At 44.0% G+C, this 27,648-nt stretch overlaps 1 protein-coding gene across 2 annotated transcripts in view; it reads right to left on the bottom strand.

Annotated features, from left to right (window-relative positions):
- Positions 1-881: 881 nt before the first annotated feature.
- The window catches only part of FAM241A (family with sequence similarity 241 member A), a 150,398-nt gene continuing 123,631 nt past the window's right edge, over positions 882-27,648 (bottom strand). The window contains exons 1-2 of one of the 2 annotated variants that reach the window (XM_030020060.2): positions 19,028-19,186; positions 882-4,702 (exon numbers count right to left, since the gene is read on the bottom strand). In XM_030020060.2, the coding sequence (XP_029875920.1) occupies positions 4,457-4,702; positions 19,028-19,126 (345 nt within the window). In that variant the 5' untranslated portion in view covers positions 19,127-19,186 and the 3' untranslated portion in view covers positions 882-4,456. Of the gene's footprint in view, positions 4,703-19,027; positions 19,187-27,648 lie in introns of those variants that run through there. The other variant, XM_041124480.1, reaches the window with a different exon arrangement.

The following is a 27,648-nucleotide window of genomic DNA, read 5'->3' as shown; positions in this document are numbered from 1 at the left end:
AGGCAACGCTACAGAGTGAAAGAAGGAAAGTAAAAAGGGGATAGATAAAGCTGTCATTTCTGGTAGAGGGGAGGGGCTAAGAAACTTCCAAAACATAGAGTAAAGCCCAGGATGGAAAGAATCAAAGAGTCAAAGCCAGGTTGTTCTTGAATTTGCATGCACCCTATAAAAGGCCTGACCAAGATACTTTATCAGAAATAGAACCTGAAGGCTTGAATTTATTCAAGCAGTGAGCCTTACTTATTTGTGCACAACCACCAGTATGAGTTTGAAGGACCAAAATTCAACTTTGCTACTTTTAGGAAACCTATACTGCTTAACTCACTGTGCAGCCTGAGCAACACAGATACATTTAAGTGTCTGTTGGATCTGGCAGAATGACCACTCTTCTGACCTGGAAAAAAAAAAAAAGAATGAACAGTTTGAAGAGGATTTGCTTAGAAACCATATGCTGTTCTATGCATATTTAAAAAAAAACACAAATGAAAACACCCAAACCTTTCTGTGGCACAGCAATTGTCACTTTAAAGGATTTTTCACACCTCTGACCACATCTGATTCAGTCAGAGGCTGCTCTGGATACAAAATAGATATGCTGTGAAATTCAAGCTACTTTACACCATAAAGTTGCCATTATTTGTTAACATCTATCTCTACTACTTTTTTTTTTTTTTTTTTTAATTCAGTGTAACTTGCGGCATACTCAATTACAGAGACCTGACACAGTTTATTCAGCTCTTCTACTGCAGTTATTTCTCCACTAGCTGCAAGTTAACTGATTTCAGTGGATATCTGAACGCTGCCTCGTTTCATCTGGACCTACCATGAAATTTTGAAAGGAGTCAAGTAACCTTGAACAAAGCACCACAAAGAATTCACAGTTCCCATTGATGGCAATACTTTTTATTAGAAAGAATAACAAAGTGCTTTCCATAGGATTCATTTAATACAGAGTTTTTAAGAAATATGATTTTTCCTTTTTATATGGACAGTTACGATGTGATGATTTTTCAGTGCAAACAGGGTTCTCCAAGATTCTCCTACACGTAGAGTTTCTTCTCTGTACACAGTCATTCAAGCATTTATGCATTTGGCAGGTGTGAAACAGTAGTGAAGAGTCCATCCTTTAAAAAACAGCTGTTATGTAAAAAGCTTTCAATATTTTAACACTGACCAACAGGAATTACATCATTTGTTGTTTAACACAGATTTAAGGGACATAATTCCTTCATACAGTCCTACACACAGATGCATAAAGGTGCTTTCAGTTCTATCAACAATAATAATCACATATACCAATATAAATAACATTATCAATTTTTACTATATAGACAACAGTGAAATTGTCTTTTTTTTATATTAACCACCCGCTTTTTAGCTAGGGACATCCTTTGAATGTTTGGTGCTTCCTCTGCCTTGGAACTATGTCTGGATGGAAGGAAGAACACAATGCAAGGACTGTTCATCCATTCCCCTCTCACTTTTGGCACACTTTTACGATCAGATTTCTTTTGACACACATATGCATCATTTCACCGCATTCCATTTTCCAACTCTTTCTGTCCGATTCTGTCCTAGTCCCCTTTTTTCCTTGACTGCTCTTTCCTTTCCTGCAAATGACAGGAAAGTCATAGCAATAGCACAAAATTAGGACAGATGATTCAGTGCAAATTCTTATATACAATGGAATGTATGAAACCAAACAGGTGAGGGGTATCTTCCATGCAATACGTTATTTTTCTTTTTTCATTAGTCAACCTAACTCCATTAGGAGGGCTATTTTTTCAGGTTTTTAAAAATGAAAAACTTCTGTGAAGGACAAGATGTATTAAGTTACCCTTAAGAGAAACCATATAAATCATTCACTGTACACACTCCAAAAGCTACCTGTATACAAACATGGAACATTGAAAGAACAACTGAAATGACTTCATGAGTGAAACAGTCATAGTTATGCACATACTAAAAGGTAACATGCATATAAACAATGTCCTCACTGAACTTGTCAGTCATACCCTTGCTGCATTGTTCCCTATTCCTTACGTACAGAACAAAATCACCACTTCAAGGAAATACTACATGCCATCTCACAGCACAGTGTCTTTACACAAGAGTATTACTGCCACAAGGATATCACAGAGACACTTCTTCCTACAGGACAAAAGGAAATGGATGAGATCCTCTGAACAGTGACTTGACTGTGGGAAGAAAGGAAGGATTTTTTTTTTTTTAAATGACAAGATGCTTTCATAGTACAGCCCTTATACAAGAGAAGAATACACATAAACCCACCATTATATCTATACAAATATGCAAAGGTGTAAACAGATGTTCTGCTTTCTGAGTTTCTTGAAACAAAACCAAAGTTTACCCCTAGGCACTTGTGAGTACAGAGCTCCTGCCTCCGAGTTCAGCCTGTACTTGCTGTTTGCTTTGGGGCTTCCAGCTGTGAATAAGAAACCCCTGTATCCAGGGTCACCTTCTGTTGTCAAACATTTCCCTGTCACCAGCGTAACTATTTAACGAGGTGCCACTCAACGCCGGCTGCCATCTAAACACACAGCTGGGCCTCAGTCCCACTCCCCCGCAGTCCTGCCGGTCCAGCAGAGCATCTGGGATCCACAGCCAAGGTCATCTGAAGGTCTGGAGAGGAGACCTGGCTCCTCAGAAGGTAACTACGCATCCATTAGAAAAGCACAGAGACACGTCTACAGATGGCGTTTAGGCACATAGAGGCTTTAGAGGAGCTGGGCCTTCACGTTCACTGCCCTAAATAACAATTATTTCACTAATAGGAAAATCTGTAAGGACTGGGGCCAAGGGTCCTGGAAGTAGAGCCCAGCAACCAACATGATCCATGTAGGCATAAAATCAGCCTTCAGAATCCAGTTGCAGGACTGGGAACATAAAGAAGCTCCCCTTAACTTCAAAAGTCTCTGGATAAGACAACATTTTCAACTAATCTATTGTTGATCTCTGGTAGTATAAAAATGTTTAGGAAAAAAGTCACTGCAAAAGGTTAAGTAGTTTTCTGTAAATTTCACATCTTCTATTACATTTCTTTAAGTAAATGTAAAATCGCACTCCACCATAGATGAAGTCAATTTTGCAATTAAGTTTCTTACTAAAAGTAACGTACAGCAAATATTAAATTGGTAGCCTATTTAGTAAAGATTCTGTCTCATTTTACTGTTTTGCTTTAAACGAGCAGGTTCAACTTGGAAATATTCAATATACCCCTGGTGTGGCTCCTGGGGAGCCAGAGTGAATTTTGCACCTACTCTTGAATGTATATATCCTATCCTCTGATTTGTGTTGCCCATGATATGCACCTATAGCTACGCATTTTTGTTGCCGCACATGGAAATCAATCAGTTAAGACTACTAAATAAAATGACCACCTGATTTCAACTACATTCTTGCCTTGCATGAGGAAACAGGTCTGATTTGCTTATGTACGCAAAGGTTCTAGCTTGTATTGGGTCCACACTGCAGCAAATTAGGGAAGCGTTAAGAGATCTGGTCTGATACATATCTGGTTGTTCAGACACTTCACACACAACCCAGAGGAAGCAAACAATATTCTAGCATTGCCGTCTGGAATGGCAACTCTCCAACACTGCAGCTGTAACTACCTACAAAGTCCATGAATTATCCAAATATTTATCCCAGTATTTATCTTCAGAACAAGGGCTGGGGGAAAGAGCAAATATAAAACAAAAGAAAGAAAAATAGCAGCAGGAGCCGAGTATGTTTCCAAAAACAAGGCAGAGCTACATTAGACCATTTGGCCAATATAGGACTGCGATTCCTCCTAAACAACAGCTGAAGCCTTGTGTGAAGTCACTAGTATTAGTATAAAAGCATTTTGCTGGCATAGCTTGTTTCCTGGGGGAAAGCCTGCTATAAACTAAACTAACCAAAGATGCTTTTGTGTTGGGAAGTTGCATTCACCTTATGAATGTTTGCCATTGTAGGTTTGTTAGCAAACCTCCCTTGTGCAGATTTAGCTTTTCAGCAAAAACCTAGCAAATTATGCAGATTCAGGGAACAAACAGTACACAAGCCCCCCCCCCAACAGTGAAACAGGACACTCACATCAAGTGTTCTCTTACAACCAGACAAGAAATTTTCACTATACAAAGCAAGAACATTGCGGGAGGGGAACAAAAAGCCAATCCTTGGACTAAGGCCCCAAGAGTGCTGAAAACAGTACATTGGACATCATTGTGTTTCAAACATCTCCTTTTTTGCCCTTCAAAGATGTAGTAGGGCACTGCTGACTTTGCTTAATATGCATAATTTTAGCACCCCCTCACCCCAAATGTTGGAAGTTCAGTGAAATGCAATTCGAAGCATTGCAGCTTTTGATATGCCACCCATTTACCTAAACACGTAAATCCACTGACATAGTGACAGTGTTGAAATACATAATTTGAACAGCATCTATAAAATTTTACTGTTGTACATAAATAATGACAAGGCACAGAACAGCAACCAGTCCAAGAGCTTGTAGGCCAAGAAACCAGAGCATTAGCCAGAAGAATATAATTATTACAGGTTCTACTATCCGTTCTCCAAAGTACATCCTTGTGAAGCCTATTCTGATAAGGCTTTTGTTCAGTTCGCCAAAGAGAGTCCCCATCTTTTTATAGTCATCTATTACAGGTTCTGTGGTGTGGTTTCTTGGTTCTTGCTGGACCTGCGGACAGAAGACAAAATTAGGAAATATGTTGTACAATCAATTCTTATTACTGTGATTCTGAACGAGTCTCAGCCGTTTCTATTCAAATGTGTAAAAGTAAGATATACATGGTATAAAGCTACTCCTTAAATCAAGAAATTGAAAGTGTTATGTAGCTTGTGACTTCAGTACAACGTTAAGGATGACACTCACTTGTCCAGACTTGGGGCATCTGAAGTGATATTACAAACATATGACAGCCTGTCTCCCCTCCAAATGCCACTCTAGAGGGGTAAAGCTCTCCTGTAGGTCATACATCTTACCTGTCTGTGCAACGTGGATGTCAGGGCAACCAAAATGGAATTAGATGCTTGTAATTTCAGGGAGGGGATTTGACTGAAGTAGATTTGTTGTAAATTATTTCCAGAGTATCTTCAGAACCACAAGAACAATACAAAACTATTAAGCATGAACTATTTCACACCAAAGCAAAGGGAACTGAAGGGCTGCTATCACCACTGAAAGAAGGGCACTGGATTCGACTGGGAAGAAGGCAAACATCCATCCCCACATTGGCATAGAAAGCCGTGAAAGTCAGGCAAAGGCAGACAGACCCAAGGACCGCACAGATGCAAAGTGGTGGTACAAAGAAGCAAAGGGGAGGGGAAACAAGTTCTGCACTTTTCCCCGAAAGAAAAATGATGGGGCAAATGCATAGGAAGGCAGAAGCACATCTTTAGATGAAGATGCCATATTTAAATATCACTGCAGAAAACATGTTACTGTTTCAACATGTAAACTGTAACTAGATTAGAGCTTGAAATCCCATCTTGCCTTCCCCAGTGTCCAGAGATCCTTTGCACAAAACCTTATTGCCTTGTGTTTGGGTATGACAGGGAGAACACGCTTTCAAGATGATGAACACGAGTCTTCTAATCCTTCCATTAGGCAACAACAAAAACACATGCGGCAGGTACTCATCAATATTTCAGTCAACTGATCAATAGGTCCAACAAATTGCCTGCAAACTCTATGTGCAATTAGACTACTCCTGGATTCAAAGCAAACATGTATCTTTAGTCCTTTCTTCAAGGATGAAAGCTATTCTGTGTCCCTGGTTATACAGCATGGTCTCGGTGGAGAAACAGACATTCCCTCCCACAGCAGTGCCAGGCTCTCCATTAGAGAGCAAATAATAAAGTGAATTCCCATTCCCATGGAAAAAACATCCAGCAAAGACCAAAGGAAGCTCGTATTTTTTTCCTAGGCCAGACTTTAGGCCACGATGCAGAACCTTCTGACTGAATGAGGGTTGGGTAAAGCACCACAGCCGCTACTGAAAAAAAACCCAACAAAACCCCTACGGTCCCTCAGCTCTGTGTGCTTGCGTATTTTTTTATTTGCTTATTCATAAAGATTTTGGTTTAAGCTTCAGTACTGAATCCCAGGAAGGGAGGGGTGCAAGAAGCCTAAACAGCAATGAATATTGTGTTCAGTTCTTCTGTGGCCGACTCAGGAGCCTGACTGTGGAGAACTGCAGTACTGGAGGTTCCGTGCTGACCGGCACCGCCTTGCCTCTTTTCCGCCTGCTTCTCAGGCCCAGGTTGTTTTCTCCTCCTCACTGGATATGGAAACCCCAATTTTCAGCATTTTGGCTTTAGCTGTGCTTTATTCAATTCAAATAAATGTTGATGCCTCCTTAATTCCAGCGTTTCAAGATTAGTCTCCTCAAGAAAGGCAGAGCCTCTTGTGAGCTCCTGCAGACTCAGCAGGGCAGGGGCCTTGCCACCCCGGGGACACAGCGTTATTACGGGAACGCTCATCCCTCCACTCCCACAGAGCACAGGGAGACAAACAAACGATTAGCCTAAGTGGTATATTGATCACAACGATTACGGAAAAGAGAAAGGACGTGCTGGGAAGGGAAAATATATTTGCTTGCTCCCCGCATGCAGAGACCCCAGGGAGCATGAGCCTACGGGATGACGGCGGAGGGGGTCAGCGCGCAGCTCGCATCAAGCGGCACGGAGACCACTTCTGAGAGAAACAGGTAACGTGTGCTGGAGAAATCATTGTATTTTCTACCAAAGTAGCTTAGGCTTTGAGCCAGCAGCCAGCGCAACTAGGAGAGGGAAAACAAACAAATCACTTCTTTGCCTCTGGATTATTAATGGTACTCAGCAACGTCCTGGAAGCCTTTGCACGGAGCAAGCAGAGTGCAGCACTGGCAAGGAGACCGCCAGCAGGCACGTGTCCACGAGCTCCGTCTCACCGGGCCAGCTAAACACGATTAACTGTACCTGTCCGCGCTGACGACGTCTCCCCTGGTACGAGGCAGCTGCAAGACACGGGATTTCCCTAGCAGCCCCACCCTGCTTTGATAAGATAACAGCAAGAAGTTGCACAGAGTCTCTTAAGCAGGTTACAGAGTAAATACCACCTTACTTAGGCTGCCCAGGTCTTTTTTATTTTTTTTTTAAGCAAGACATTATCTCACCCTCTCCTCAAACAAGGTTAGATTCACGACATCCTAAAGCGATTATGCAAAGCAAGCTTCTAGGCACAGAGACTGACAAGTGTGTAATTACAAAACAAGTGTCAAGTTATTTTTCCAAATATTTTCAAGAGCTTACAAAACCTTTCAGAATGATCATGGAAATTCTCAAGATTTCAAGGTCTGCTTCAGTTAATTCAGGCTGAGTATGTCTTGCTTCAGGCAACTCAGCAAAAACCAAGTGAAGCTTAAAACAGATGATCAGCCATAAAACACACATGACATATTTTTCTTTACTATTGCATAATATCTCACATGCTGGACAAATATGTTTCTTCAGAGGTGTAGCTAAAATAGTACCATTAGGGCAAACACCAGTAATGTTACAATACTCCAAATTGCTAAAAAAAATTAAATAAGCTTTAACATTGCAGCTAGAAGTTCTCTCACTAATTTTCAGGGCGACAGTAAAACAGTGTACAGTCCCGCATCTGTGCCAGTAGCTCTCAAACCATATCCTTAGAACGAAATACTTTTTTTTTTCCCCCAAAAGTACTTTTCTAAATGTTTTTAGAAATTGTCTGTCTTCACCAAGCACACAGTTCCCTGCTGACTCTTAATTTCCATAGAACTGTTTTCATAATAAATCTTGCTGAATCAGCCTGAAGCTGGACAGACACTACCATAACAGAAAAATGCGGAAAGAGAAATGTACCCATTCTGAGCAGCCCCCGCCTCCAACAAAACAGAGCTTCCTCATTTAAAAGCAAAAGAAGTTTCTGTTTCAAAGTTGGTAGTTTTAAAAATCAATGCCACTGCCTTGGTTTCATAACTTTTAAGAATTTTTTGTGTATCAAGAGAGAGCGGAGGGAATTTCTTTACCTGCACTAGCCCCAGAGAAAGCGTGCTTTCAAGGCCTTTACAGCAGCTCTTCTCCTCATAGCTAACATGCGCTATGCAGGGGGCACCCCCAGACTTCATTTGCCACAATGCAGGAGGGAACCTAAGAGAGGTCTACTTCATCTGCATTAATTTGTTTGCCTATCCTCACTCTTTGAAAGACAGGAGTGATGAAGAAGTTCAGAGGGGCTTGGGGAGCAGAAATGCCGCCAGAGATCTAGATGGATATAGATGGATGCCCAAAATGTCTCCTGAAAAGGGAGGAACAGCAGTACTATCTCCCCAACTTCCCTCCCCTCCTCCCTCCAACTGGCTGAAAGACACTCACCAGATACAGACATATGGGATTATTCCTGAAGGCGAAAGGAGAATGGGACTTTCCTGGGTGAATGAAGCTAAAAAAGAATATATTAGAAATGCTGATTGCCTTTGTTTCCTAACCTAATGTTTCTTATCAAATTGCTGTAATGAATTACTCGTTACTGTAATTTAAATTAATTTTACATCTAAGTGATACTGGCATCATCAACACCCTTAGAGCAAATTACACTAGCAGATTCCTTTATACAAACGTACAACCACTGTGCATGGCTTCATTGCCTCAATTGCCTTTTCATTTTATATACCTTAAATGCTTTCATATAGTGTAATAATTTTTTTTTGTCATTTAAAAATATTTCATAGAATTGTAGAATAGTTTGGGTTGGAAGGGACCTTTAAAGGTCATCTAGTCCACCCCCCTGCAATGAGCAGGGACATCTTCAACTAGATCAGGTTGCTCAGAGCCCCATCCAACCTGACCTTCAATGTTGCCAGGGATGGGGCACCTACCACCTCTCTGGGCAACCTGTTCCAGTGTTTCACCACCTTCATTGTAAAAAATTTCTTCCTTACATCTAGTCTGAATCTGCCCTCTTTTAGTTTAAAACCATTACCCCCGTCTTATCACAATAGGCCCTGCTGAAAAGCCTGTCCCCATCTTTCTTATACTCCCCCTTTAAGCTGTGAAAGGCTGCAATAAGGTCTCCCCGGAGCCTTCTCTTCTCCAGGCTGAACAACCCCAACTCTCTCAGCCTTCCCTCAAAGGAGAGGTGCTCCATCCTGCTGATCATCTTCACAGCCCTCCTCTGGACCCGCTCCAACAGGTCTGAGTCTTTCCTGTGCTGGGGACTCCAGAGCTGGACACAGTACTCCATACTCCATTTCATATTTGGTTTCTATTTTTTAACTTTGAATTATTTAAAATTAAAAATGGAGTTATCATATAGAACAACGAGGGAAGTGTCTGATCTGTCCTGTTGCTCAGCACGTATGTACAAACAATGTTCTTCGCAAGCCTACTGAAGTACCTGAGGGTTCCCAGCAAGCACCCAGTTTTCTCTTGTCTTTTCAGATGTTTAGTGTTATAAAATTTCCCTCCCTATTCAAACTGGCACATTTGCATCAGCAAAGCTGTTGTCTGCTGTCTCCCACTGTTTACTGGCAGAAAGTCAGAACTTGAAGATCCACACTCTGAAGAACTTTACTATGGAAACTAACCAAATTTACCCAGCTGTTATGACCAAAGGGCTTAGGGGCTTGGATGCTTTAAGGAGAACCATGACGTGCCCTCTCAGACGCAGGATGCCATAAAAGGACCTTTTTCAGAATTAAAGTCTCTGAGGAGGTCGCAGAGGAGATACTAAGCTCAAGTTCTGTCCACTTCCAGCACAGCTAGTACTCCTACATCCCTGAAGTGCTTCTGACAAAAAAATCTCCTGTGTAATTGAATGTTTTCCTGGACTAGCGTTAAAACAACAGAGAAGGTAAAGTCAACTCAGCATACTAAACCCAACAAACATCTGGCTGTGGCTTCACCAATTATGTCTGTCATCAGCATAACACGCAAAATTACATGTGTTCTAACCACTGACTACCCTTGCTTATGGCAAACTTCCACACTCAAACTCACTGTTGCCTAAATTCAGGAAAGCACATGGTAAGTCACAAGCAGAGGCCAGTCCACACTGGTCTGACAGCAGGAACTTTTTCTTGCTTACCCCCTTCCCATCAAGGGTGTTTTGACCATGCAGAGAAACAGGAGAGCCCATCAGAACATACCCCCCTGCAAAGAATCCATCTTTGCAGTGATTCATACGCTACTCACTAGGAAAGAAGGATAAAGTTAGCACTGAACTTTTCACAGTCATTTAAGGCTGATCCCTGTCTGCACCTCCTAAGTATAATGTAGCCAGCTCAAGGTCTTTTCCCTTCAAATTGCTGGGAGCACAAAGTTCCTGCCCCTGACCGTTTGCAGATCACACCGAGTAACTTTGCCAAGCCCTCAGAGGATGCAGAACACGAATGGATCCAAAGGGGACATGAACCTACCCAACGTGCTTGGAAAGCTGTTCTCCTGTGGCTCATCAAAACAGCATGGAAGCACAGATTTAGCATTTTTTTCTGCTATCAGCAACGCTACCTCACTGAAGGACAGTATCAATGATGTCCTTACACAAAGACTAGATGTCCTTACACAGCGTTGCCAACAGGATCTGCTTGGAAGTCCCTGCAGCTTCTCTTAGGGGCACTGCCACTGCTGCAGCACTTCCCTCGGCAAGAGATGGAGCCCGGTGCCCACATTCAGGGCACCCCACGCTTGCTGGATGTGGTGGATTTGCTGGCCACGTGCAGATCACATGTGACAAACCACTGCAACATCTGTGTGCAGGTGAATCTCTGTGTGCTCAGGGTTGCCAACCCTGCCAGAAGAACTTGGGCTTCCCAGGGCTCATCCTTGGACAGAGGTCTGAAAGGAGCGACCCCAGCTGCTCCAGCAGCTGCGGCCGGTGCCTCCTGCCAGCCTCCGGGAAGAAAGACAGCCCTGCTTCATCACACACCCCTCTGCCACAAGGCTAGCGTGATGGGTGAGGTGCTACGGGGCCACCAGGAAAGCCAGCAGTGGGCTGGATGAATTGTCTGGGAGGAACACAAACTGAAGGGCTCCGAAGCGATCGCAATGATTCTCAGTCCTGTAACCTCACCACTGCACTAGCCGTGAGGAAAACAGGTGTAGTTGTGGTCTTGCCTTCCAGGCATTTCATCTGCTGAAGCAGCAGCTTGGTCCAGACTATTCCGCACTTAGCCTAAGGATCTTGAGATGGTTTGCGTGGTTTGCGATTTTCTTGCGTGTGTGGAAAAAAAGTCCTAAGTCACTGACTTGAGTGAAATAATTGGATGAAGTTCAACAGCCTTCATTCTGTGGGAGGAGGGAGTGGGTGAACATAAGGGACCTGCTCCACCTAAAGATTCAGGATGTTTTGTTAAAGAAAAAATAAAATCCATTCAACTACTTTGAAGGTACAAGATCCTTCAAAACAAACCAAATAATATCCGTCTTCCTATGTTTCATGACTAATGAATCGAAGAAACCCCAACAGTCTTCCGTTGCTCAGACAACTTGAAAAATTCCCACCCCGCACTCAACTTGACAACAGCACCATGCCGAGTACAAGTCTATCAGTCTTCTCTCTTCTTACACCAACTGCCCAAAAGGCCATTACACAAATGTGAACTCCAGCAATGGAGGAGAAGAGTCCAATGGACTGGGAAAATAACTGCTCTCCACGTAAAACCTTGTGATTTTACAGTTGAGTAGCTGCTGCTAGGCAAAGAAAGCAAAGAGAAAGAGGAGTGGGAAAAAGGTATCCACAAAGTTCATCCCCAACACAGAAAAGCAGCAGTGTCTCCAAATTATTTGTAACATGCTTCAGATCACAACTGGTCACATTTATAGTTATAAAAGAAAGAAAAAAGAGATGGCATATTTAAGAGAATTACTTCCACATTAGATAGAAAAGAAACCTCTTTTGAGTTTAGTAGCAAACACGTGTTTAACAACATCTGAGACATTAAAGAAACACAGGGATATCACATTTACATACCCACCTGCACATTTTCCTTTTTTTCAAGTAAACTGTCTCCTCTGCAGTATTTAACTGCTCCCTATCTATTTCACTCCAGTCATGGTTATTTTTACTCCAGGGAACAGGTGGTATGTCTGATAGCTGAAGCCCATAGGCACTTAAATGTCAAAAAAGCCAGAGATGTGACTTTAGGAACTGAGAAACTGAAAAATACTCCTGTATTTTTGAAAGCCGGAACATTAACGTTCAGAAGAGAGCACCTCACAAAGTCATCTCTTTTTAGAGGATGTAAACTAAAACTGAAAATACTTCAAGCTCACTCTTACCGAAAAATATGAGAAGAAAGCGAGCAGACGACAGAGACCAGGATGGAAGAAACCACAAGTTCCCTCCCCTCCAAAATAAGAGCCCAACTTCTGTTGGGTGCAGACGGGGACACGTACCAGCCAACACACAGCTACAGATATTTTATAGTTAGGTAAGTCCCAGAGGAATGAATTAACCAATCTCGCTGGTACTCGGCCCCATCCGACTGCCCAGCGTACCGACAGCCCACGGACCGGCTTTGGAGAGTTTCAGCAAACAGCAAGTTCCCAGGCCGTGGCCGCCTCTTTCTCCGAACCGCAGCCTCGCCCCATCGCAGGGCACCAGCACAAAACCCTGCGATGCGTGGGTCGGCCGGGCGCAGGCTTTCTGCCTCCTACTCCTCCGCATATGCAAACTAGACAGTTTTCTTATTAGTAACACCTGGCACGTGACTGGGATTTCACCCTGCCTTCCCGTACTTAAAAGGATTTCTTACGTTTAATTAAAATTAAGTGAAATTTGCCCAAGAAGGGCAAATAATTTTATTGGAATAAAGTTTCCGATTTTCTTCCTTTTCTACTACAGGAGGAAGAGAACAGTATCCCTTTGTGTCCTTTGCTAGCATGAAACTAACAATTAGTATTTGACCTTGTAAATGTAAGCAGTAAAGAGATCTTGATACTCAGCCAACAGACTATTAAGACAAAAAAATTAATTTCAACTGGAGAAAAGAAAAAAAGGGTTCAGTTCTCTAGGCTAATTTTAATCTGATATTTAAATATGAAAAGATTAATAGATTAGGAAAAAGTCATACCTCACATCCAGATGAAAAACAAGACAGAAAAAAAAAAGTTTAACTTGTTCCTCTGGGAAAAAAAGGCAAATGCAAGAAAACTAGAAAAATTCTTAATACCAAAAGTGCTTTACAACAGCTCCAATAAAAGTGACATACTTAGAGGGAGTTTAAATAAAAAATTGCAGAACAAAGATTGGGTTAAAGTTCATTTCACAGCAAGAATCCAGACACCATTTACAAAATAGAAACAAGATGTTTCTATAGAAACAAGCAACAACATAAGAAAAGCAACTGCACTGGACTCCCTTTAGTCTGCTTTTACGGCAACTCAAGTTTAGAATCAACAGTTGCTGGAACAAACTTCGAAATACCAGGAGCGGATTTGTGTTAAGGAGATGAAAAGACTTTTCCAGATACTGAACTTGTGCATGTGCAGAGGAGAGACAGCTTCAAGAGCAACAGAGGCTTCCCTCGATAAACTGTGTTTGAGTCCCATACTTTCAGGAGTAAATTTCCCCACTAATGCGGCACCAGATGAGAAAGTGTCACAGACAAGAACCCAGCACGGGAGGGTTAAGATCCCCCAGTTAAGATCTGCTGCCTCTCTCCCCCATTTTAGGCTCCTGTTTATACTCTTCCTTCCCCTCCTGCTACTGTCCCTGTAACTTGATCCCACCCACGCTGCAATTTTAGATAGAGGCTAGATCAAAAGCAATTTCTAATCCACCTTTTCCTTACACCTGCAACACTTCGTTTCCATAGGATTTTGTTTATCAAGGTTCCCCCACTAAAAATGGTCAGCTTGACCCAGCAAAAGGCTTGCAATCCACCACCGTACGTTCAGCGTGGTATCAATGCACTGGCTTGCTGAAAACCAACAGCTGTTAATTTTGCCTTTTAAGGAGAAGAAATTTCTATTCGCTTCTATCTCCAGAATACTTTTTTCTTTAAGAAAATGGGATCTTCACATTATTCAAGCAGCATGCTATCCTATCAACTGTAGGTGCTACAGATATGTCTGAAGGGGTTTTTTGTTGTTGTTTTTCTTCAAATGCTGTCAAGCCTCAGAACACCCACTAATACTTTTTAGAAAGTTATTACCACATATTATTTTGTAGCTATGAACCTCTGCAGCAGAGTTAAATTATTTGCAGAGCCAGAACACATTTGGGATTAAGCCCTCCCTGTCAGGTATTACTATTTTCGGTTTGGAAACAAATCCCAACAACTGCAAGCAGGAGAAACCTACAATTTTCAGATTATCTCAGTGTGGAATAAATTAGAAATAGGTTTCTAGCCTTAGGCACTGTCATGGTTTAACCCCAGCCAGCAACTAAGCAGCGCGCAGCCTCTCACTCACTCCTCTCCCTCCCACCCTGGTGGGATGGGGGAGAGAATCGAAAACAAGCAAAGCTCATGGGTGAGATAAGAACAGTTCAATAATTGAAACAATAATAACGAAAAGGAAGGTAACGAAAAGAGAGTGAAATACAACCCAAGAGAGCCAAGTGATGGCTCACCACTTGCCGACCGATGCCCAGTTAGTTCCCGACCAGCGATTCAGCCCCCACAAGGCCAACTCCCCCCCAGTTTATATACTGGGCATGACATCACATGGTATGGAATACCCCTTTGGCCAGTTGGGGTCAGCTGCCCTGGCTGTGTCCCCTCCCAACTTCTTGTGCCCCTCCAGCCTTCTTGCTGGCTGGGCAAGAGAAGCTGAAGGATCCTTGACTTAGTCTAAACATTACTTGGCAACAACTGAAAACATCAGTGTGTTATCAACATTCTTCTCATACTGAACCCAAAACATAACACTATACCAGCTACTAGGAAGAAAATTAACTCTATCCCAGCCAAAACCAGGACAGGCACCACAGTTTCCACACACACAAGCTTACTTTAAAACATTCTTGGCCTCTACTGACTTACGACTGGAATAATACTGTTCCAGGCAACACAGCACACATCCATCCTACAGTCCGATGAACAATGAAACATTTACATGATGGATACCACAAGGCTGTTGCTATTACCCTCTAGTTTTGTTTCTGCTCATTCTTTCTGTGCTGGAGAAATACTAGTGATACTGGAAGCTTACTCAAAAAGTTCAGGACTTGAACTTTGTTAAGACACCCATACCTCTTCAACATAATTCTCAGTGGAAAACACCAAAAACCTTTTGTAATAGCTCCTCTAAATCTGAACTCATCTATTAGAAGATAAAATACTCCACTTACAGAGATAAAACGCTGTTCTAACTAATAATACAACATCCCAAAGGGTTACAAACTCAGGTTAATGAAAAGGTGACTGTCTAAGCTAATTTATCTACTTGCGAATACACGTATCACATATTAACTCTGCATTTAGACAGTTTCTAAGAGAATAATTGTTTTTAGCTTAGCTGTTGGACAGCACTTCGGAATCTATGCATCCTAAACCAGCGCGAGGTGGAGATCCTGGCCTCACTGAAGCAACTGGGAATTTTGCCATTGCCTTCAACTTAAGATTACAAGAGACTAAAACCCATTACTGCCCAGACAGACAATTTTCAGTACAGAAAACAGCCACAGTGCCTCAGCTTTCAGGAACCCTGCCTGCTGTAACACAGCTCGGCTCCAAAGTCCCCATGGATGGACCAGGTGGTGTGTCTCCTGCTAACACCACACCTCATGCCCTAGTGTAATGCAGGACTTTTGCCTCCCCTTTTATTATTACACACTCGCATGCATTCCACTTTTCTATTTTTATTTTGTCATTTAATTTATAGGTGTTGATGAGATTTAGACTGTACTAACATGACAAAGGCTAACCTATTTTAGAAAGTGGGTTAGGGAAGGCGATTAGAGGTCCTTAACTCTAGCAATGTTGAAAATACAGGACAACTTGTATGTCTAACTCTCAACAGTTAGGAAAAAATTGTGAACTCGTAGGGTGAAGCAGCAACCTACTCCCGTGGCTTCAGGAGCACCTGAATCTTTCAGTGCCTTCACATACCACTTGTGAACACCAGCAATGCAATACAGAAGAGGTGGAGGAAACTACCCAGGTTCTGCAGCGCTTTGAAGACTGAAGTAAGCGCAATTATTCTCACCTTTGCACGCAAACTTATAAAGGATATTAATCATGTTATCATCCAGTTCAGCTTTTCAATCTAATCACTGAACTACATAACTCTACAGTCTATTGCAATCATGAATTCCAAAGGCTACGTATAACATTTAGTAACATATCCTTCTATTCTTTTAAAAATGTACCTGTCAGTAATTTCATTAAGCATGTCCTTGCTGACATAGTAATAAGCTTCAATAGAAGATTAAAGCCAGAGGGTTTGGCATTAAATAAATAGATTTCTTTCCTACAGAGTACTCTCTTTTAAAAATATATTAAAGGGTGTATAGATTATGATTTTAGTCCTGCTTGTCAGGAAGGTATTGTTTTAGCATTATGTTACTAGGTATGATCCTACACAAACTGAGTTTATGTTGGAGGAAACGGGGAAAAAACAAATCACACCCAGGTTACCAGCCCCAGAGCATCACTTAAAAAAACCTCTCAAAAAATGCCCAAGGATTTGGTCTCACGCAGGCTTGGCTTTACACCAGCTGAGAGAAGTAAGAATTTACACCATCGTCAAAGCAGATTTTGACCCATTTCTTTTGCATTGCATGTATCATGAAAGTGGCACACAAATTTATACTTCAGGAGAGAACACGAAACAGGAAAACACAGGCTGAGGACCTGCAGTTGCGTTAACAGTGCAAACACCCTCAGCAAACACAGCGACAACACCAGGCCTCCACGAGGGACTCCAGGTAAGGACCCAGCCTGGAAACAGGATTCCTGCCTGCCGGAATGGCAGGGTTCAGCAACAGCCCCTCCATGAGAGCAGAGAGGCCGGGCGTGAGGGCAATTATTTTGAGAGAAATCTGGACACATTCATGAAAGCGAAAAAGTGACAGCACGCGATTAGGCTTGATGACCCAGGAGCCCCTCCAAATCAAACTACGTGTCTGTGCTTCCCTTGAACAAGAGAATCTGGGACTGTGACAGTCAAAGTTTGCAGCAAGTGTATGTACCGCTAACTCCTCACCCAGCTTTAGTATTCCCTGAACATATAAAAATAAAATACTCCCATTTAATTATCAAATTATGATTATTTTTATTGTTATACAATATTCACATTCTCCATGTATATTAATAAAGGCAACTGATACTCCTTATTTCCAAATCTAGTTTATTATTTGTCCGGCTGCTGGCACCTCAGTATGCAGAAAAAATACTTCACACTATGACAGTGCGACATTTCCAGTAAACAGGAAGGATTTTCTCTTTCTTCCTCATGGCCTATTTAAAATTTCTGCCTTGCTATCCTGATGTTACGCCCCAACTTGTCAGAAAGGGCCGCGATCACTCCCTGTGCCTGAGAAAAGCGGAAAGAGAGTTTCTCAGCCAAGTGTGCCTGTGGCCACCCAAGCGGTACCTTTACCAGCTTCATTTTAAAATGTGTTTAGGAAACACTGGAAAGCAGTTCTTCAGCCCGCACCATCCCCTGAAACCACACCACCACACTCATCACTGAGAGAGCGGCGGTGGTAACCTGCAGGGAGCGAGGAGTTACAACCAGTTTCAGAGCAGCAACATCCGAGATGATCTGATGCAACTTTTGAACCCCTCTTTTCAGGGAAGCCAGCAGCCAGAACCAGTGAATATTCCTGACTCTCCCCCTGCGATATCCTGCGGAAGGGCTTGTGGACACAGAGAGGGGAACTGCTGCGCCTCTCTTAGCGCACCTGGCCTCACCTCACATTCAGGTACGGGCCCTGCTCTGCCCCATTTTTCTAGAGAAAGGGCCAAGGGAGATGCACTGACTTACGTAAATGGTCACCAAGAGAACTCTCAAGTACCAGCGTCTTTCAGAAGTGGCCCGCTCCTAGCTGTAACATCAGGCAAGTACTACCAGATACTTGCAAATATTAAGCTATTCTAGCTGTGAAAGGGCTCGCTTACGGTGGAGCGCAGTCATGACCATCTTAAAAGATTTTTCAACAGAAATTATTAACGAATTAAACAAAACTGTCTGGAAATTACTTTGGGATGTACTCTAGCAGCTCTGTTTGTCCCTGTGCAATTATCAGCGCTAGTGCATTTCTCTTACTTAACCGCTCGAGGCATTCGGAACGGATCATTTTTAAGTACTGAATATGAAAAAGGTCGCGTTCTTTTTTTCTTTAAATGAAACGTCAACAGAGGTGCATTAAGACCACTGCCTTTGTCTGAGCACAGGGACAATGCTGTCTGCAAAACAAAGAGTGCGTGGAAAAGCCATTTTACAATTAACAATAGGGAACCTTACGCGGCTCCTTTCATTTCCTAAGCGAAAAGCCCACTTCCACCCACCACGCCATAAAAACGCATACCCCGAAGAAAGCAGGCGAGCCAAAACAACGAGTCGATGGTTTTCCCCCAATTACAACACACTCAATTTCACGAGTAATAAAGAGACCGAAAGCTTGAAATATTCAAGTGAACAAGCGCCAAGTCTTTAAAAAGACAGGCCGAGAGCTGAACGACCGTGGAATTCCGGGGATGGCAGCGGCACCCCAATTACTGCCAGCGATGCTGCTGCTCTTCTGCATCCGCTCCCATCCTCTCCCACGCGGACTAAGCCTGTCGGAGGGGGGCGGGCGAGTACACTGGGGGTTACTCCAGCACCACGCGTGGGCAACAACCCCAGGCAGCTCGGCTGGGTCGCGTAAACCCAGGCGTTTACGGTTTTCTCTTGCTTGACGGCGGGGGCGAGACGCCGGGAGGCGGGGGGGGGGGCGGGCGCCCCCCCCCCCCGCCTCCCGGCGTCTCGCCCCCGCCCCGGGGCATCCCCAAAACCTCGGCCCGGCCCTCCCAGACCCCCCCCCCCCCCCCCCCCCGCTGACACCCACCTGCTCCTCCGGGCGCCGCCGGTACCGGGCGAACGCCGCCCCCGCTTCCCGCTCGCATTCCCCGAGGAGCGGCGGCAGCAGCTCCGCCGCCGAGCCCATGGCTCGTTGCGGGCCGAAGGGAACCGCACGTTCCCCGCCGGTGCCGCCTGGCGGGGCGGGGGGAGCGTCACGGGGTGCGGGAGGGCGGGGAGCGAGGGGGCGGCCCCTGGCAGCGGGGGCCCGGGGAAGGGAACCCCGCCCCGCGCCTTCGGCCGGAGGGCCCGCTTGCTGCTGGTGGAGGCAAGCAGAGCAAAAGCAGAGCAGAGCAAAAGCAAAGCAAAAGCAAAGCAGAGCAAAAGCAGAGCAGAGCAAAGCAAAAGCAAAGCAAAAGCAATTAAAAGAAAGTAAGAAAACCCAACCCCAACAACCCCATTCCCCAAGCTCGTATTAAACCCAGGAAACGCCAGGTGTTAATTTTAGCACCGCTCCTTCTTGGTGTGTCACCGGGGAGGAATGTCCTGACTGGCAGGCGCGTGGCGGTGCGAGATGCGGTGTTTGCTGCTCTTCCCCAGAGAAAGAGAAAACAGCGGCCTCGCTCTTCTGAAGCGGCCTGAATCTGGTCCTCCTCTCTTAAAAACGAGCTCACACACACGAGGAGGAAGGAAACGCAACAGCAAACCCAGAAGATAAGACTCGGCATCCAGCAAAGCTCGGGGCGGGTAGGGAGGGACTGCGGCGTTGATGGAGACGTGCCACGGCGCAGGGGTGCGCCGGGGTCCCGCTGCCCGTGGTGGAGCAGCGCTGTACCCCGGCAGAGAGAGGCCTCGCTTCTGCCAGTCACCGATCCTGTCCACCCCGGTGCAGCAGAGCCAGGAGCGGGCCTGAAAGGGCAGCTGGATTTCAGCGCGTGGCACTCCCAAGCCGTGGTGGGACCGCTGGCGGCACCTTTGTGCATCTTTTCTCCTCATCCAGAAGGCAGTGCGTGCGTTAATTGTGGCAGGTCTGCTTAGCTCAGTTTTGTCTCCACGGGCAATTACCAGAGGCGCTAACGGGTTGCGTTGACAGTAGGATTCTGCGGAAATCAGACATTCAGATGAATTTTATATGGCTTTCTGGTTGGGTGTGGGTCCCACTGTTACTTAGAGGGAATTCTGCCTGCTTTTTGCTTTTCCTGTCATTACTGTTGGGCAATGAACAGCCAATAGCTGCAGCAAACCTAAAACCATCACAAAGAAACATTCAGTGTGTCGTGGTATAGTCGCATCTTCAGACTGCAAGCAAGTGTTCTTCAAAAATGCGGAACAATACGCAAGCCGCACCAATTGTCAGGCCCCTCGGTTTGGCTGCGGGGGCTGAGGGCCAGGGCAGGGACAGCTGGGACGGGGCACTTCTCGAAGGGCCCCTGCTCTGCCCGCCTTGCTGCACTCGGCTGCAGCTCCTCTTCCTGATGGAGCAGCTGGCCCCAGCTGGCCAAAAGCAGTTTGCCTTGATGACTAATTGCTTGCCCAGAGTTCTGGTCCATGATCCGTTTGTTAGTGGTGTTTCTCAGGTATGGGGACAGGCTTGGAGGAATATCAAGCTGTTGAAACAGTGCCCATAAACCGTTGCAATCCCTCTGGCATGGGGAGATACTGGACACCAGGAAAAATCCCACGGACTTCACCACTGAGGGCCATGGTGATATATTCTGCGTATGACCTTGACTGCCTAGCAGCAGGTCTGTAAAACATCCCCGAGGTTCTCTGCTCCTCGGGTGATTTGCAAAGAAATGAAGTGTCACACATAGTACTGACATTCAGTAAACTTTCTCTGGAAAAAAGGTCTTAAATAAAGCATTGATTAGGTGTCCCTTTCAGTGAGCTTTTTAGTACACTTAAATCCATAAACCTTTGCTGGTTTGTGGATCACAAAAATGTGTATTAGAATATTTTTTTAAGTAAAAGTTGATGCTGAGGCCTCTCTTGTTCTTTACAGCACAGCCTCTGATCCCTGCTGCCTCTTGGGGACCGGCGACCGTTGTGCCAGGAGTACTGTAACGTGTGCTGGCTGGCTTGGTGCTGCAGTTTCCTCCTCACCTATCTGCCGTCCTACTGGTTTGATGTTGATCTCCCCGTAGAGGAAGATTCTTCCATAGCTTCCGCAGTGCAGGAAAGCTCATTGTACTTCAGAAAAAGCTGCACTCCTCCCCACTGCAGCTATCGGCCTTTGACTGCCTCGTCACACCCTGAGCAACAGCCAGATGCCCAGTGCACAGGAGCTGCCTCCGGCTCCCCGGCACTCTCCGTGGGGGGAAGCACCTCTGGGGGCAATAGTCCCAGTGTCCAGGGGAAGAACGGGGACTCGGAAGCCCTCACTGAGATTTCTTAGGATGCAGTTCACCATTACAGCCTGCGCAACTTCAGTAACCTCAAAGACACCTGTTCCCCTTTCATAGCAAACACTCATAGTAAAAGCAATGCCACAATCACATCACTATCTCTAGCTCTTCCTATAACCAACTGTGCTGGTTTTGGCTGGGATGGAGTTAATTTTCTTCATAGCAGCTGGTATGGGGCTGTGTTTGGGATTTGTGCTGAAAACAGTGTTGATAATGCCGAGAGGTTTTCGTTCCTGCTGAGCAGTGCTCACACAGAGCCAAGGCCTTTTCTGCCTCTCACCCCACCCCACCAGCGAGGAGGCTGGGGGGGCACAAGGAGTTGGGAGGGGACACAGCCGGGACAGCTGACCCCAACTGACCAAAGGGGTATTCCAGACCACGTGACATCATGCTCAGCAGATAAAGCTGGGGGAAGAAAAAGGAAGGGGAGGACATTTGGAGTGATGGCGTTCATCTTCCGAAGTAACCGTTACGTGTGATGGAGCCCTGCTTTCCTGGAGATGGCTGAACACCTGCCTGCCCATGGGAAGTGGTGAATGAATTCCTTGTTTTGCTTTGCTTGCGTGCGCGGCTTTTGCTTTACCTATTAAATGGTTTTTATCTCAGCCCACGAGTTTTCTCACTTTTACCCTTCTGATTCTCTCCCCCGTCCCACTGTGAGGGAGGTGAGTGAGCGGCTGCATGATGCTTGGTTGCTGGCTGGGGTTAAACCACGACACCAACTTCCCTGGGCTTCATGTGCTCTGAGCACTGGTGCCTGGGTCTGTGAATGTAGCTGAGCTGCTGCAAAACTGCTTTGAGTGGCTGACGTTTCGACTTTGTCTTACTGAAATCAGGATTCTTTCCAATTATTCACAAGCATGTGGTAGCTTCGTAAGGATCTAATCACAAGAATAAGCTGAAGGATCTAGGTCACCAAAAGAGATCCCCACAACTTAGCAACTTTCCTTTTGAGATCACTGTCTGAGTGAAGTTTCGCACCCCCTCAGACCTCTGGACATGGCTGACCTTCTGCTGATGGTACCTTCTCCCAGGATCAATAATCTCAGAAAATGCCAGGATAAATCCCAGCATAACTTAATGGTAGGCAAAAAAGCCATGTGCCAAAGGAAATTGCAGAGATGCAAGTTAAAGGGCAGATTCTGTAAAATAGTTGTTTTGCATGGGGCAACCTGTGATCAATTTGTAATACAGGTACAGACCAAATACCTCCCACGGGGTAAAGAGAGGTCCTCTTGCATGACTGTCATTTGGGGATCACTAAGGAGAGTCAGAACCTCACGGTAAAAATCTGTAATTAAAGGATTTTCTGGAAAAACAGGTGCTTGCAGTAGGAAGAAGACTGAATGCTGCAGCTTTGCTCAAAGCTAGGACAGGCTGAGCACACTGGCCTTTCTGAAACACGGCTCTTGACTGCAAAACGTAGAAACAGCTGGGGTCAGTGAGAGTAAAACTCCCTCTAGATGGGTATCTGCTCTTAAACTGTAGCCAATAGTAGGTGCCGAGTAACAGATGCTGCAGCAATACTTCTTGAGAGTATTCTTTTGGCTTCCACTAACCTGAGGTTCAAAGACTTCCCGAGCCCAGGCGCCGAGTTGGATAGTGAGGGCAGTATTTCGGTTGTGGGATCAAAGGCAGCTGAGGAAAGGCATGCTACCACAGGGATCACATGCGGCCAAGTCATACAGACTGCTTATATTGGTCTTGTTGCCCAGGGGAATGTATCCCTTTCATCCTGCGCTTTTTTTTTTTCCCATGTCCCTGGCATTCGCTAGGGCCTCCTTAGACTGCTGTCGTGGCTGGGGCAGTGAGCATCCCCTCTCCAGGGATGTCAGCTGCTCCTGCCCTCAGGACTTCCCCATCCCAGCTACCTGCCCGAGAGCACGAAGGCAAAGATGAAGCCTGCCAGAGTGCAGGCTGTGGTGTGATGATACAATAAAACCAGTTTTAGGCCATTTAATTCCAGATTGAAAAGGCCATAGCCATGCAACACAGAGACACCTTGCTGGTTCAAACAGGTCAAAAATTTTTCATTGGTTAGCACTGTGTGTACAGGTCTTACGCCACAGCAGGTACCGTGTGTCCTTCTCTCAGCTGGCAGAAAGCTGGCATGAACACCTACCACCAGCCTAAAATTGGGCCTTATACACTAGCCGATTCAACAGATACACGACTGTGTGCCTGCATCTGCTCCAGACCGAGTTGGGCCTTTGGGGTTATTCTCAACACAAAACTTACCCTTGTGGGGACTCGGAAAGGACAGGGACAAGATACAGTGGATGCGCTCAGTTCTCACCTGCTTGCTACCTGCCATTTCCTATCAGTGGCAACTCAGCTAACTTCCTCTAGTAAGTATGTGGTTAAGGACTTCAGAAAAAAAAAAAAAAGGAAGAAAAGACTATTTTTTTTCTTCATATGCACCTAACGGATGTAACTGACTTCAATATGAGATTCACTCAGATTGCTGAGTGCACAGTTTAATCCCAAATCTTTCCAAACTCCAGAGTTCATCTAAATATTAAAAGGCTTGGAAAAAACAGAGGTTCTTTAAACCTCTGGTAATGGAAACTTTTGTCATAACTGGGAAGAGGTCAATGTGGTTTTGTACAGTATAATGGATTTACTGATGAATGGAACATTTCAAACTCCCTGATGGGTTTTATCTACTTTATATTCCAGATGCTAATATAAGTAAATTCTCTAAACTCTCAGACAATTTGTCCAGTATGACCATGCAGCTTATGGTGGTCATTGGAGCTCTTACATGGATTTTTGAAGTAAAGCTGTTAAATTCTGTAATTTCCTCAGATCCTTCAAGCATATTAAGAAATACAAGAAATGGCTTTTCCAACACTGGATACAAAGTGAACTAGGAGAAATTGGAATTCAAACCATGAAAATATATTAGAGTATACTGAATAAAAATGAAATGAAACAATTAATTTGGTTCCTTTTTCTTCCATGTGTAATGACAAAAGGACATTGAAGACAGCCCCCATTAGCAATCCCTGTTCTCCAATAGTTGATATATATCATGCAATCTCATTTAAGGGCCAAAGCAAAATACACATGGGCTCATATATATGGGCTCAGAAAGAGAGAAACAAAACAGTAATGGAGAAGTTCTATTACAAAAGGTCACCTGGAGCACTCCCAGGCATTGGAGGGTAGTTTTCTGCACTACCTTTTCTAATGCATTCACCAGTCTAAATTTTTTTTTTTTTTTTTAATGTCTCAAGTGAATTCTGCCATTTCCCTTGGATATTATTTCACAGCATAAAAAAATCTGACAAAAGGCTCCCCCCTAGCTATCAAGTCTAAATTTTTCCTTTTTTTATTTCATTCTATTATTAGGTTAGGTTAATTTATCATCCTTGATGAAAGCCTGATTTTCTGCACAGCCAGCTTGCATGATCAATATTTACCTCGAACCCTATTAGGATTAGTAGGTTTGCAAAACAGAACCTTAATTTTGCTTACTCCGATCGCTCTGGTCTTTCTTAATTTAAGACCTTTCTTCTTGGCTACCATTTGAGAAGAGAGTTTTGATTTTTTTTCTTGCCATGAGCCTTTTATAAGCATTTACTCCACTGCAGTATAAGCTCAAAGCAGGCAAAAAAAAAAGCTTTGAAAATGTATAGACAGTCCAAATTCATAGCAGTGTATTTATTTATTTGTTTATTACTGCAGGACACTGGAAGTATGGGTCCAGTTTGCTGCTTGCTGCCACTCACAAAACTCTTGTGCTTCCACCAGTTCTGCACAGTAACATAGCCTTTTCTTTTTGCAGTCCTCTTTGCTGTGTTCGATAGCAATATAATTGTTCTCTCAGTTCGTCTTTAAGTTGAAATAAGTCTGACGGGCTCCTGATATGATGCTTTGTCTTTGCAGTGCAAACCCATTTGTGTGCCATACCAGTTTCACAAGTCCCTCCCTGCCTTTCCCTTCCTCATCCACGCTGGTGGCCCATTGCGCTCCCACAGCTGTTCCCACAGACTGCACAGGGGGCCGTGCTGTGGGCCTGGAGAGAAATATATTGGCCAAGTATTGTAAAGGGCTCGCGATCATTCCCAGCCTAGCCCCATGAACAGTTTTGTTGCCGCTAAAGCAAGATGGTGCTTTCAGTCATAGGAACAGAAACAAATGGCTTGAGGCACGAGAAAGAGAAGGGAGAGGGAAACTCCTTAATAAGGCACTGGTGCTGAACACTTTACATCATGGATCTATAGCCTCATCCCCAACGTTTAATTATGCTTCCTCTCCTCCACCGACAATCTGTGTTTAGATGAAAAAAAAAAGCTTTTTTTTTTTCTTTCTTTTTATTTTGAGAACAAGGATATTCAGGCTATGGGCACCTTAACAAGTATGAGCTTGTAATGTAAAATTTGTTAGGCTAAAATAAAACCCAAGCTTTCCTTAATGTTGCACCTTGTGCTGTCATTTGTCCAAGTGCAAGTAAGGACAGGCCAGAATGGCAGGGTGCTCTATGGGGGGTTTGTGTGTGCATGTGTGTTAAATCTCGTGTGGACAAATGAATTATGGGTTTAAGTGATTCTGAGTATATAAAACTTAACTACAGAGAGAACAAAAGGGATGCTAGATATGTGGCGGCAGGAAAGGTCTTTTTGTTAAAATTGGGAAAGGTTACGTTAATTCCTGATTAAAATCCCAAGCATCCAGGCAAGCAAAAGGGATTGCGGTAACCCGATATTCTCAAAGAAATAGCGATGAATTTATATGAGCACAAAGTAGACAGGATAAAATGAAGAGGAATGGCCTTACTCAAAGTACTTCATTGAGAAGGCTTCCTGGCACCCCACAGAGGGCAGATGAACAGACATTGGGAGAAAGACTGACAAAACCCACACACAATTCATGTTTTGTTTTCAGCCTGGCTGAGCCTTTTTTTTTTTTTTTTTGCCTGCAGTAGAGACAGTATTTTATTTTCTGACAATAGCAGCCTGTGAGAAAGCTCCGTGTGTGTGTGCATGTGTGTAAGACTTTGCAAGCCAGGCTTGAGGAGTCAGGGGTATGCTTGGTGATGACTTCAGTTTATGTGGCCCCAGTTTCATTTTCCGTAATTATTTTAACATAACTACAAATCTGATAAAGTTCATCCAAGTGAGTTATTAAAGACTCAGAAAGGCCTAAGCGATATGCTTTAAACTTCATTTTTTAAATTTTTTTTTTTAACAAAGCCTAGTTACTTGAAGCTCTCACATACTCTTGTGCTTCAGGGAAGGGAGTAATAAATTAGGATCTTTATCGCGCACTAATTTAAAGTTTTCCATAAAATTATGTGAATAATTCATAATGGATAATTTATCTGATGAATTTTACCTCTCTTCTTTGCTAATTGTCCCCAAGCAGAGCAAGTCTTCCTCAAATGTGTTAGTTATTAAAAACTATTTATTCTTTTCTTTAAATAAAGTTCTGGGTCTGCAGCTCATCCATGAATAAATCTCTGTGAATATCTGACAGTCATCTTGTGTGACAGGAAGATAGAGCAGGATATGTTTTCCTGACTGGGGTCTCTTGTTTACTGAGTGGCCAAGTCCCTCAGGTGGGGACCCACTTGGAGTGCTGCGCGGGTCTCTTCTGGCTCGTGTGCCCACATTTCCTTCCCCGAGGAATCAGATGTGGAGAGGAAAAAGATAAAGTGATAAAAAACTCATCTTGTCAGCCTCAGGATGTCCCTGGGAAGTGATCTGCATCCCAGCTGCACCATTGACTATTTGGATAAAATTTCCATTATGAAAGGTGAAGACTGTGAACTCATTGGCTGTTTCTGGGGTATATGCCAAAATAGCTGCCTAACATTTGCCTTGCTTAAGACTGCAGCATCCTCGGAAAGAGGATGCGAGAGTCAAGAACATAGTCAGAGTGTTTAGACACCTAAGGATGCAGATAATGCCACAGCTGGATTTTTAAAAGTGGCCTGAGATGTTTGTGAAAATCCCAGGGAACACCTACTTGTACCTTTGGGCACATAAATAACCTTTAAATCTGGTTAAAAGTAATATGAACCATCACCCTTTGAAATTTTCCTGCTCTTTCTTCAAGCCCTAGCTATCTACATTTCAGTATGATTGAACCAGGCACTTCTAACGGCCAAATTGTAACACTTAGTTCTTGGACAAGAAGAAACGATTACAGATCAAGTCTTTAATAATTTAAACTACAGAGAGCTAAAAATCTCAGAATTCTCTACCGGATTGAAAAAACAATCCAAAACAATGCAGCAGAGACCTGTTGTGATGACAGG

This window comes from Aquila chrysaetos, chromosome 1 (genome assembly GCF_900496995.4).
Source record: "Aquila chrysaetos chrysaetos chromosome 1, bAquChr1.4, whole genome shotgun sequence".
Lineage (NCBI taxonomy): Eukaryota > Metazoa > Chordata > Aves > Accipitriformes > Accipitridae > Aquila > Aquila chrysaetos.
Note: the sequence above shows the minus strand (reverse complement) of the source record. Positions and strands in the feature narration are given on the sequence as shown.